Source organism: Acipenser ruthenus, chromosome 8 (assembly GCF_902713425.1).
Source record: "Acipenser ruthenus chromosome 8, fAciRut3.2 maternal haplotype, whole genome shotgun sequence".
Taxonomy (NCBI): domain Eukaryota; kingdom Metazoa; phylum Chordata; class Actinopteri; order Acipenseriformes; family Acipenseridae; genus Acipenser; species Acipenser ruthenus.
The window spans coordinates 8,295,417-8,308,747 of NC_081196.1; the positions used below are offsets into that span (position 1 = coordinate 8,295,417).

Here is a 13,331-nt window from a genome sequence, read left to right on the forward strand (position 1 = left end):
TTAATGCTTTTTTTCTTTGTTTTATAACTTCATCACATTTCTTATTCCACCATGGAACTGCTATTTTTTTTTCTTTATTAGAATAGATTATTTTTGCTGCCATATTTAGTCCCTTTATTATGTTCTCGTTAAATTCATCAGTATCTTCTGATATTTCAATACTTCCTCAAATTTCACCCAATTAGCTCAATACCTTCCATCTCGTTTTTAATTAATTTTCTATTAATCGTAATAATTGGATCATGATCACTACCCATATCATTGTCATCCAATATGTTCCTCTCACATTTATTAAATCCAACGTACTCATTTCCCCTGTTCTTACATGAACACGCATTAATTTTTATTATTTAATATACAGAGATTCAATTACATCTTCTATCATCCTCCCGGTTACCATCTGTAAAACTACTTCCTCATATTGTATGATGACTATTAAAGTCTCCACAAAACACCATTTTTTGCTTTTCTCCTTCCATTAATTGTAATACATCTCCTTTAGTATTTTTTACATGGATTATTGAAATGTATTATTTTCACCTCTCCTTTTTCAGCCTTTTACTACATTAACTTCTAATCTCGTCTCTACCTTACCTTCTGTAAATATTAAATTTTCTCAAATCCCAATACAGCACCCCCCCCCCCCCCCCCCCCCTTCCCACCATCTCTATGCTTTCTAATTAATACAAATCCTGGAATTTTAAAATGAAGCTTTGGAATCAACCATGTTTCTTGTATATATAAAAAATATACATTTATTCTTCTTTCTCAATATATTTCTTATATTCCTGCCCACTTGCAATGAGACTTCTTGTGTTCTACTGCAATATTGTTATAGCCATTACATAATCCCCTCCACCCACTTCCACGCTCACTTCCAATATTTGCATTTACCTGTTCTATGGTCATTCCTGTCATCTCTAGATAGTTTTCTCCTGCTTTATTATTTCTGTTTGTTAACTGTGCAGTTTATCACCTTCACTATGAAATTAATAAACTGTGGGTGACATGTATCAAGCGTTTGCACCAGGCCTTAAAATTGTCCCGTATGTATCACGACACTTTTGGCAGGTTAAGGCGGTGTTAGTACCAGCAAAATGCGCTCCGCCATGCAATGCGCTCCGCCGCTCATTAGCCTTGCATTTTAAGAGCTCATTTGTAAATGAAGTCTATGATTTTAAAATGAGATTTACGAAGCGGCAGAACAGCAGTGCCGGCCCTAAAAGGGTCCACAGATAAAACCGATTTCAAATTGGTCTTATTTGGGTGCAAAGAAAAATTCAGAAAGCAGTTGATAAGAAAAAGCATTATGGCATCAGTCATATAGGGGCCCGGAAAATTCACGATATTTTTAAAAGTAATTCACTAATGACAATAAAAAAATAAATAAATAAATAATAATAAAAAAAAATACGAATTTCACAGTGTCACAAAACCACCATTTTATAAAATAATAACAATAATAATAGTTATATTTACATTATATTCTATATGTAAGTTGCCTAAAATGTCTTATCATTGATAGTTCATCAAGAACATCACCCAAAAACCAAGGCTAGCTACTGAGTCAACTCTTTAAAAATGTACATTGTAACTCGATTCCCTATTGAAACCATCTTTAAAATGTAACAAACTTCTGCTGGAAACAAGAGTCATTTAAAATGGTCTGTGTTGGCTATAAAAAAAGGAACAAGCAGACAAAACAGATTTTTTAAAAACAACCTTAAATGACAAATTCAGCAACATTTTCAAGTTTTGTAAACCTTTCAAACTTATGTTGACACATCCATTAAAATGACCGTTTAATTCCCATAGCTCATTTTGCTGCCTCTAATCCCAAAATATTAAACACGGGAGAAACGTAAACCTGAAATGACAAAACAGAAGCGCTTGTGTTTCTCTTTATACACACTGTACATTAGTAGTGTGTAGAAATGCCATTATACAGTATGAGGAAAATCACCAATCATGAAGCCGGTATTTGTTTGACCTCATAGCCGTAGTAACCAAATGCATGGCATTGACGCCGAACTGTGCAGAGGTACTGTAGCGCTGCTTCTACTTGATAAAATTACTAAATCAATAGGGGAGGTGAAGAGTAATGTAAAAAACTGTAAGGAAAATAAAATGCCTATTTTTTCACGGTAGGCATATAAGAGATGTACTAAAACTGCTGGCAATTGCGACACTGACAATTGCATCAATTTGTTAAGAACTTTTGAAAGCACATTTTAAACAGTTGCAATTGTTGCTGGCATTTCCCAGTCTGCTTTTTCTCATGCATTGCCAGTTGTGCTCAATGCTTTCTTGAGGTAAACACCCAAATACCTATTTTTCCCTAAAAGCAGGATGTACTTACAAGGATTGAAATGACATTTCTGGTTTCAGCAACGTGTTGGGAGCAATAGACTGCACACATGTGCTGCTAACCCCTCCAGCACATTCTGAGCATCTGTACAGGAACAGGAAACACACCTAATCTATTAATGTGCAGGTGGTTTGTAATTGTGCACAGTTTAACACTGCACCACTGACTAACTGAAATAAAAAAAACCTGACAGTATACATTTGGCTTATAGGCTACTCAAGATAATATGAATTAGTGGTATAATGCAAAATGTGTTGCTGGTCCTTTGAAATTCATATCAACAAGGAACTTGCCAATGTGGCACCATAATCTATTTTCTGATAATTGTCTTTGCATTGTACTCCAATGTGTACAATGCAGCAGCATGGTTCATTTTGTGTTACCGGTAGGCTACAGGCTAAAGTAAAAAGAAAGTGTGCCAGGTATTCATTTGATTTTACTACTGTACTGTATACTGTATAGGACTACTGTATATATTTATATTCATAATGTAAAGTGTAGCTTACCCAAAATACATTAGTACTATTTCAGTGTAATGATTTATACATTTAAAATACATTGAGCACTATAAATGTATGTGTGTGCGATTTTATTGTATTTTTTTAAACCGACAAACATGTCCGGTTTATCGAGGGGCTACTGTATGATTAGGAAGAGCTTTTTGATAGAAGCACATTTTTTATTTGGGGGTGAAGGTGGGGGACCCACTATAGAATCTGATTGGATTAAACTGCCTTTCAATATTTATTTGAAAAAATGTTGCACGACTCTCACACAAATTGTATACTTTGTGAATTGTTGCAATGAAAATGCAATTTGCGGTATATTTTGCGCTGCGACTGGCCCATCTTAGTACATCTATCCCTTAGCTTACAGCAGGTAGTTTAAACGTTTACAACAGTCCTTACTCAGTAGGACTGAGTTAGTACCACACAAATCAATGTTGTTTTTTAAACTGGTGGACTGATGAAACACACTCTGTTTTTAGCTCCAGTGGAAATTATGCAGTACAATATTTTAGTCCATAATGACACCTTAAAACAAAAAAGTGTCATATTGTTTACAAATTGTTCTGGATCAGAGGTAGAGACTGGGGCACAAACTTGGTACCTCATTCTTATTTTAAAATGAGGCTTTAAAATGGTACATCCCCTATTGTAAACTGTCTAATTTATTCATTACTTTTTTTGTTCCTATGTGTTCATTGAAATCCATTATATAAAACCTGGAATAACAATGGAAAATACAGCTTGCATTGAATTGTTTACACATGTAAGATTTGTGGACATGGGTAACAATAAATATGTACTGTCTATTTACAGGTGGAGACTGGAGCACAGACTCCTGTCCGTTCAGTGTCTATACAAAACAGCCCGGCACGTTTCAGCAGACAGTCTATTTAAACAGGATTAAAGACCTGGAATAGCCATGGAAAATGCATCCTTTATTGAATTGTTTATACTTGTAGGTTTTGGCCACACGGGTAACAATCAATATGTCTATTTTTGTTGTCTCTTTAATAGGGTATCTTTTTATAATCAATGTTAATTCATGTTTTATTGTATTCATAATTCTAGAGAATAGCCTCCATGAGCCTATGTACATCTGTCTCTGTAATGTATTTATGAATGCACTCTTTGGAACAGCTAGTTTGTTTGCTGCATTCTGGGTGGATATTCTTCGACACCCAGGTCATTTCTTATGCATTTTGTTTTGTTCAAATGTATTTTATGAATCTCTATGCTATTATAGAAATGACAGTTTTATCAGTTATGGCCCATGACAGATATGTAGCAGCGTACATGCCTTTACAATACCACACCATAGTGACAATTCCAAAACTATATATTTGATTGCTGGCTGGATCATCCCTGTGTGTTTGATGATCATTTTAGTGGTACTGGCTGTGATGCTTCCTTTATGTGTAAACATCATTGATAAGCTATATTGTCACACCTGGGCAGCAGTCAGAGTTTCTTGCACAGGCACGACTGTTAATAATGTATATGCTTTATTTTCAATATATTTATTTTTCATATCTTTTGGTTTTATTTTATACTCTTAGATAAACACACTTAAAGTCTGCAAAAAAAAGCTCCAAGGTTCATAGGAATAAAGCTCTACAAACCTGTCTCCCACATTTCATTTCATGCAGTACCTTTTATATTAGTATCTTCATAGACGTGATTCAGAGCCGATTCAGCCTTAAGAAACTGTTGTTTGTGTCATCCCCTCACTGGAATTTCTAATTGTCCCCCCTCTTTTAAACCCCATTATCTATGATATGACTCTGCCTGTGATACGCAAAACAATTATTAAAATATTAAGAAAAAATCTAATTAGTCCAACTATAACGTATTCAGATTCTTAATAATTAAAAACATTGCTATCCAGTGCTCTATAGAGTCCAGACACAGATTAAACGGGTACAAGCACAGAGCACATTTATTTAAGTATTCGAATACTTCAGACCATACATAGCCTAGTTCAACAGTTCTGTAACATGCTTTTCACAAAGTCAGGTATGCAGGGCCGGCCTTAAGGCGAGGCAAGCGAGGCGGCCGCCTAGGGACCCCACCCTTTAGAGCTGCCGTGAGATTGAATGTGTTCGTTATGTGCGCGCAAAACACTCGGGGTGCAAAATTGGGGTACCTCATATAGCACCAGCAACATTAAATTCAGGCACCAGTAGACGTGTTTAGGTAGTAGACTTAACAGGTAACAATACATTGTAAAATAATGTTTCGTGTTCACAAGCCTCTTCACTTATCGCAAAGGTTAAGCTTTGCTAGTTTATAAACACATTTTATTGATTAAAAAATGCTAAAACCAAATCAGTTATTGCAGCTAATGTAAATCTAATCTAACAATGTAGCTACATTCACAAGTTACTGTTTCATTTAATCATTTTGTTAATTATATTTTATTTTTTTTACCCAGTAAAATACTGTATTTCTGAATGGAATAATATCATAATAATAATGAAAATTAAACTACATCTACCGTTTCTTAATACAAATTATTTTTCTTCTAAGAAATAAATTTAATAACATTACAGGCTGCTATGGATGAGAGATGTCTCCGAATTTCCTTTGGGATACATTGTGTTAAAAATATTTACTGTAACACAAAACATGAAACGCTCATTGAGGAGCAGGGGGATGGGGCTGATTTTGCACCAACAGACTCTCTGGTGATAAATTTTCAAAACAGTTTAGCACCAATTTTCAAAACGATTTGCACCCCTGACACTGTAGCTGCAGCTCATCATGTCGGCACCTCGCAAGTATGAGTCCTGTGAAAATGCTGCAGGACATGCATGGAAACAGATGAGCTGATACACCATTCCAGTGATGGCTGCTTCTGGTGAATGCAGATTTTCCAGGCCAAACTGTCAAATGAGAGATTTGATAAAGGGCTTTCCTGCCTCTAAAGCAAGCAAAATGTCTTTGTAATTAATGTTCTTACGTAATTTAGAACATAAAATGAAGAAAGGATTTGATAATGCCCAGTGGTTATATGTTTTTGTTTTTGTTATTATGTATTTACCTGACCTGTCAAAACCCACTTATAGTCGAGCATTACAGTATTTTTCAATAAGCCTATTAGGGCACGGTCATTTTAGAAAAAAATATGTGCTATGTTTGAAGTAGACTAGAATCCTGAGTGCTTTGAACTTGTGAATTATATAAAATAATAAAGTCTAACAAACTAAGGTACAGCCACTAATTTATAAAGGTTCATCACAATAGGGAAGGAGATCAATTCAGTCTGTAGTAGTGTGGTGTGAAACAAACCAACTGACCTCCCTTAATACATCCTACTGTCTCACAAAACACCTCTGTGCTCTGTGTCTGACAATCACCCTGGATCGTCCCAGAATGGCCACTTACAGTAAGTCTGTCTCTGCTGTAGCCAGTGGAATAGGTCCTCAGTGGAGGCTGGTTGATTCCTTGACGTATAGTTTGATCTCAGTTAAAAAGTGTTTAATTTAAGAATGAATGAAAGTGTCAGTGAAGTTCTATCCTCAGTATGTTGGTGCTTTCTGTTTGTATTCCTTGTTTACTTGTCCATGTTAACTTTCAAGAGCATACTACCTGTAACTGTTACAGCTGTGATGCCTTTGCATGAGAATCAATGTCTAACCCTGAAACCACTTCCAAAGACACAAATGTGGACTACAGAAACTTGATTTTTAATAAGAATGAAATTAAAAATATATTGAATATTAACATACTTACGTTTTCTTTACTTATTCAATTATTATTTGTTTATATAGCAGACGCCTTTATCCAAGGCAACTTACAGAGACTAGGGTGTGTGAACTATGCATCAGCTGCAGAGTCACTTACAATTACGTCTCACCCGAAAGACGGAGCACAAGGAGGTTAAGTGACTTGCTCAGGGTCACACAATGAATCAGTGGCTGAGCTGGGATTCAAACTGGAGACCTCCTGCTTACATGCCCTTTTCTTTAACCACTGGACCACACAACCTTCTATTCACAATGACGTCACAGAACTCAAAGGTATCAAAAAATGTATTATTCATACAAAGTGTTTAAACATTCAACATAATGACTAAAGAGTCTATCCTATATTTTGCCTGTACATGCATGGCATAGACATTACACTAGACTGATTTATCAGTGGTCAGGGGCTCTGTGATGCAAGGCTTGTGCTCAGGTGCCTGTAATCCTTCTTGCCGCTGTTGCCTTGAGCTCTGCAGGGCAGGATATTGAACATCAAACATTCCCTTCTGGGTCTGAAAGGTCATGTAAACAGAGACACTGACTTGCTAATAGATCTTGTTTTCAATGGATTATTCATTAAGCTCCTACATCCCAGTGGATGTTTCAGAGGCAGTACCCCCTCCCCCCTCTAAAGGAAGCATATAAAGCTCAGCACATTTCTTCAGACTCAGAAGTACTGTCCACACAGCACTGCATGCTTCTACCAGCAGCTTCTCCTGAGGATCTCTCTGAGAGGTAATTTGAAAAATAATATTTTAATGTATGTGTGCCTTTAATCTCATGTTATTGTGCTATTGTAAACATGTTTTTGGGTCCTGTAGCCAGATTCTGTGTATCTTTATTATTTGTTTATTGATTTATTTGGGAGATTCCTTTATCCAAGGCGAGTTACAGGTGTTACAGGGCAGTACAGGCTTACAAGGTCAATATTTAAATACACTATAGTGCAAATTAAATTACTAATGTACAATATGTAATAAGATGCAAGTTAGGATGACAGCAATTTATATCTCCAGTGACAGAGTCATAGTGCAATAATAGTGCATCAGCTGTGCATGTTGTATTTTTATTTTTTTGTTTTATATATATATATATATATATATATATATATATATATATATATATATATATATATATATATATATATATATATATATAGTTGTAATACTAGTATTAGTATTGATTAAAATCAAGTATATTCACAAAGCTTAAACTTGTCAGTCATTTAAAGAACGCTAGCTAATCATAGAACTGTTCGAAGCTTCTTTAACAGTCTGAAAAAGTGCACCTTTGCTGCACCCCTAAAACATTGCTGCTCTCTGGCCAATGGAGAAGGGATTTCCAGTTGTTATAATATGTATAATACTGGTAACGTGCTTCAAGCGAGAACTACTTTTTTTGATCTGCTTCCCCAGGAGTTGTGTGTAGTTTTACCCAGATTATATGACTGAGTGCTTAGATTATGGGAGAGCTTGTACAGTTGATGACAGCTCCCAGTGTTGCTTCAGAGAGCAGCAGGAGACTGCCTGTGTAGTTACACAATGACATGAAGGGTTAGGATTTGACAAGATGTGTGTGCCTGCACTTAAATCTACCTTTAGGGAATGTAAACAAGCTTGACAGCCCACAGGGTCTGGGTTCTGATGAAGTTCATTACACAGCTTGGTAAACTATAGGACACATGTTGTAAATAGTGGACTAACATTTCAGTAAAACTGGACTGATGTTGAGACACAGCTGTTAAAGAGTAATCACTTGCATATTACAATCTCTGTCTTTTTACATGCATTTGGTTTAGGGTTGAATGTCTTACCATTTAAAGATGACATCTTTTTTAAAATTATGTTGTTATGCTTCAATGCATTTATTCAATTTTAACTATTATGCTTCATCATGTACACTTCAAAATTTAAAAAGGGCATGAATTGGAAAGTGGAGAATATATACACTGATTTCACTATTTGCAGCACAAAGGTATCCCCTTTTTAAAATAGGAATATATTTAAAGTAATATTAACTGAGATGCTTTAGATGATGTGATAATCAATTGCACAGTTATACCACCTGTATTTTCCCCATTCTAATCTTCATACTAATATGTTTTTTTATGTATTTATTCGCAGGTATTTTCAAGAAACAGCTATGGAGAAAAAGAACTCATCCTACGTTACAGTGTTTACCCTTTCTGGATTAAATGAATCAAGCACAAATAAATATATCTATTTTTCTTTCACTCTCCTGGGTTATCTCTTTATCATTTGTGTTAATTTAACTCTAATTGTAATAATAGCTCTTGAAAAGACACTTCATGAGCCCATGTATTTCTTCCTCTGTAATCTGAGTGCTAATGCACTGTATGGAACTGCTGGTTTCTTTCCTAAACTACTGTTTGATTTTCTGTCTGATCCGCATGTCATCTCATATTCTGGGTGCCTGCTTCAAATATTTATCATCTACAGTTTTTCAGCATGTGAATTATCAAATTTAACAGTGATGGCATATGATAGGTATGTGGCAATATGCAGGCCCCTGGAGTACCATGCTATCATGACTCCTTTGACGACTGGTAAATTAATACTGTTTTCTTGGATTTTTCCACTCTGTTGTGTATCTATTGGTACTCTATTGACTTTCAGGTTGCCTTTATGTGGCTCCCACATTGAAAGACTATATTGTGATAACTGGTCAGTTGTGAAATTATCTTGTGTAGATACTACTGTTAACACTGTATATGTTCTAGTATGTATATTCTTTGCACATTTCCTTTTTATTTTATTTTCCTACATGAAAATACTCGGAGCGTGCCGGGCATCTAGTATAGCAATGAGTAAATGTTTGCAGACCTGTTTGCCACATTTGTTGACGGTGATCAATTACATCATTGCCTTGCTTTTTGATGTAATGTACAGTAGATACGGTTCAAATGATATTCCACAGGTTTTACACAATCTCCTGTCTGTGGAATTTCTAATCGTCCCCCCTATTTTCAATCCTCTCATTTATGGTTTAAACCTTCAAAAGATCAGAAATAAAGTCACAAGAATGTGCAGCTGAAACAAAGTAATTCATACTTAATAGATTCCAGATGTAGTTGCTACTATCGCCTTACATTTGTAAGAAATCAAAACATTAAATTATATATTGTGTTCTATCATTAATAATAGAGTGCATTAAATATTTTTCATGAAAGACACACTTGATTGCAATACAAAACTGAAAGTTGAGTAGTTTAGTAAGATATGTGCTTATACATACAGGATTATTTAATTTGTAATTGACTCAAGAAAGTGACAGAATCAGGTAAGTTAAATGGACCTGATGCACTTTTTCAACCTAATTGTAAACCTCTCTTAAGCCCTTATTTTGGTAATATAAGCTGAAATGCTTATTTATTAAGGGTCACCCATTTCTGAGGGTAGCTTCACATTTTATATAGAAAAATGTATCATCAAAGGAACCAAATGTACTGCAGGCATAAGAGCAGCTTCTGATGTAAAGAAAAGTAAGATTTCATGATTGTATTTAATGTAATGTATGTTAAACTGAAATAGTTTATATCCATGTTAAGCACAAGTACAGTACATGTGTACAAAGGAAATACATTGTTGGTCTTGTGATTAAAAACAGTAATTCCAGTCAGCCTTTCAAGGCAGATTCATGGACAGTTTAATATGCATGTTTTACAATTTTGGAAACAATAAAGAGCTGTATTAAACCATAATTTATGATATTATTTATATTTGTATATAATGTCAACAATAATGCACAACCTTGAATATCTTGATTTTATAATATGGCTTAAATACAATTGAATCCATATTTTATGTACTGTATAAATACAATATAATATGTATGTATTTTGTTCATGTATTTGATGTACAAAATGCATCCTTACAGCAAAAATAGGTGTTGCATATTGCAATGGGAAGTATTAAAAGGTATAGAAAAATATATTATAAAAGGAACCAAATGTCCTGTATATATATTGCACATTTATTTTGTACACAATACAACTGCAATTCAGATGCTTGAAATCAGCCTTGCTTCCTTAAAACATAAGCTTGCACAACACTTTTGATTGTAAAAAACTTTTTTTTTTCCTAGACGCCACAGCCCTCTGACACAGTTCAGTGAAATGTGGTCGATTGAGCAACATGTACTGCGTAGTGCACATGAAGTTAGCATTAAAGGAGTGAAATCCAATCAGGTAGAATGACACAACAGACTATATTTTGGTTCTTTGTTTTTCAAAAATGTTATTTAAGATATTTCAAATACACCTCTTCCTGATACCTAATCACGTCATGTCCAATGGTCTAGCTATAATCATACTGTACCATCCAACCCTGAGCACAGGAACTGAATAGATACCTGATAGCAACAGTGTTATTGTACCAGTGATTGGCTGTGACTTGGACACCCAGGTTAAGCATTGGCTCAGGTATTTGCTGTAAACAAGTTAGAAAACAATAGGAAAACAATGGAACTACATTTCAATATGACTGTAATAATGATAATATAGAAGAAAATTCAAAACTTTGGAAAGTAGGACAAATTTCAACAGGAAAACATTATGGCAACTACAAAAACAAATCACAAAATATGTTGAGTTTTCAATAGTGTTTTCATTTAATGGTAAGTAGTACTGTATACCATTTTGAAATTATCAGCGATGACATAAACTATTATTTTGTGTTAATTAACACATTTCATCAAAAATGAACTTGACAGCTCCAAGAAAAGTTTTAAACACATACAGTGAAAAAAAAATATGCAGAGCTTGTTGATTCATTGCCTTTTAAATACATTACTCCCCTGTGAGCGGTGTGAATGAAACGTGTGCTAACAGGATCCTTTTTCTCAAACAAAGCATAAATACAACTCTGACAAAAGTGACACCTCTGGTGACTGTAGTGCTATTTCATGAAGTCATGTGACTATTTCAAGCCCCCCCCCCCCCCCCCCCACCACCACCCTCCAGGCGTTCCATTCTTAAATAAGCAATGCCACGTCTAAATAAAATGAGATTTGCACCAGCTACTTTTACTTAAAAATACTCTTAAGATCATTTTCGGGTATTATCATTCACTACATGTTTTGTCTTATTATCGCACTGCTGTAAGATATGATACAGAATAGCTATACATGTGCAAAAAAAAAAAGTATTCTTTTTTTTATTATTATATCGTAAAATACGACCCATAGGTGCTTGTCATTTTGGGAGTTCGTGTATAGAGGCTGTACGCCTTTAAGAAAAAAGATGGGCTATCAGCTGGTGATATACAAATGCTTGCAAGTGTAGAGCCGCACCAGGGTTGCCAGTTCTGCTTTAAAACTGTGGAATTGGGATTCTGTTTCCACGGAGTCGCTTACAGTTTCACCTGCTGCTTTTTACTGTATTTTGGGCTTCTTTTCAGTCTTGGTCACTTATGTTGAAAATGGTTAACACTGCAAAAGTCTGTTCAATTAAATATCATTCTTGTATACAAAAGCAAAACACATTATCTACCAGTTTTTTGGATTTCTCTGTAAGACTTAGGGTGCGTTGTTAAATTCATCGGTGCTCTACATCACTTGGTGCTCATCGGTGCGGTGAATTTAACAGTTTGCTGAATCAACATAGCTGATAATAATAATGGAAAGGTTGCTGCTGCGGCATGCAAGGCTGTGGTTGACCTGTGCGAGCTGAAAGCTTATTGGGACGAAGGTTTAGTTATCTTTAAGTTATCCCACTAATTAGGAGCTAGCTTGTTGTTACATTAAAATGTAGAAAACAGCTAGCCTGCAACTGTACATATTTATAAATATGAATATATTAATGGATACACTTTCAAATACAGTTTGGCCACTTTTCACAACTTTGTAACATATTTGTTTGAAGTATAAAACGACAAATAACCTACACGATAAAAGAAAGAAAATCTGTTCTCTCTCGCATATCGAATTCTTGTACCACCAGCTCAGTCGGCTACTCTGGATAAGTTGGCAAATGTGATATTGTTTAACAATATGTTTATTAGTGCTATGCTATACATTTATTAAAAATACTCCATACCCATTTTCAAAAAATTTTAGCATCTCTGAATCTACAATGACATTGAAAATAGTACAAGACAAACTTCCACAGTGGCAGCCGCAATTTTTGTTTTGCTGCAGTTCAACGGTTTGGTGAATCCGCTTTACATCAGTGCATGCAGCGGTGAATTTAACAACGCACCTGTATAAATTGCATGTTTTGATTGGACGGTCCCATTATTTTGTTGTGCTTTATAGCAGCCATTCAGCACTTTTTATTTTGTATTATGTCCAATCAGAAGTCACAGCCCAGTGAAAGGGGTGGAGTTTGAGCAGACACTGCTAGACCTCCTCTTCCCGTCCGCCTCAGGCATATTTGCATTAAACTGCAGCTAGACATTCGACTTTTGTTTTAATTTTGTTTCACTGTGTTATGTACATGGCAAAAAATGACATGGCAAATAAGTGGGCGAAATATGGGAAGAAGTAAAGAGACCGGAATTGAAGAATGGATAGGACCTGTACCAGGCGATGACAGCAAGGCTATGTGTAAATTCAGTAAATGTGAGATTAGAACTCATCATGCAGATTTATTGTAACATGCATCAAGAGATAAACACAAGAAGAACTGTGCGCCATTTTCACCAAAACGACTGACATCACATTCCAGGTAGCTAGTCGTAAAATCAATGTAAG

General features: G+C 35.2%; 1 protein-coding gene across 1 annotated transcript; it reads left to right on the top strand.

Annotated features, from left to right (window-relative positions):
• The first annotated feature begins 7,311 nt into the window (after window positions 1–7,311).
• On the top strand, window positions 7,312–10,381 carry LOC131737695 (olfactory receptor 6N1-like). The gene is made up of 2 exons (XM_059028362.1): window positions 7,312–7,355; window positions 8,744–10,381. The coding sequence occupies exons 1-2, from the start codon at window positions 7,315–7,317 to the stop codon at window positions 9,672–9,674; spliced, it is 972 nt and encodes a 323-aa protein (XP_058884345.1). The 5' UTR covers window positions 7,312–7,314; the 3' UTR covers window positions 9,675–10,381.
• Window positions 10,382–13,331: the final 2,950 nt, after the last annotated feature.

Bases quoted from the DNA above. Each gene is read 5' to 3' on its own strand.
- LOC131737695 (XM_059028362.1), top strand. From the start codon at position 7,315: ATGCTTCTACCAGCAGCTTCTCCTGAGGATCTCTCTGAGAG. The intron at 7,356-8,743 runs GTAATTTGAAAA...ATTTATTCGCAG, and splicing joins CCTGAGGATCTCTCTGAGAG to GTATTTTCAAGAAACAGCTA.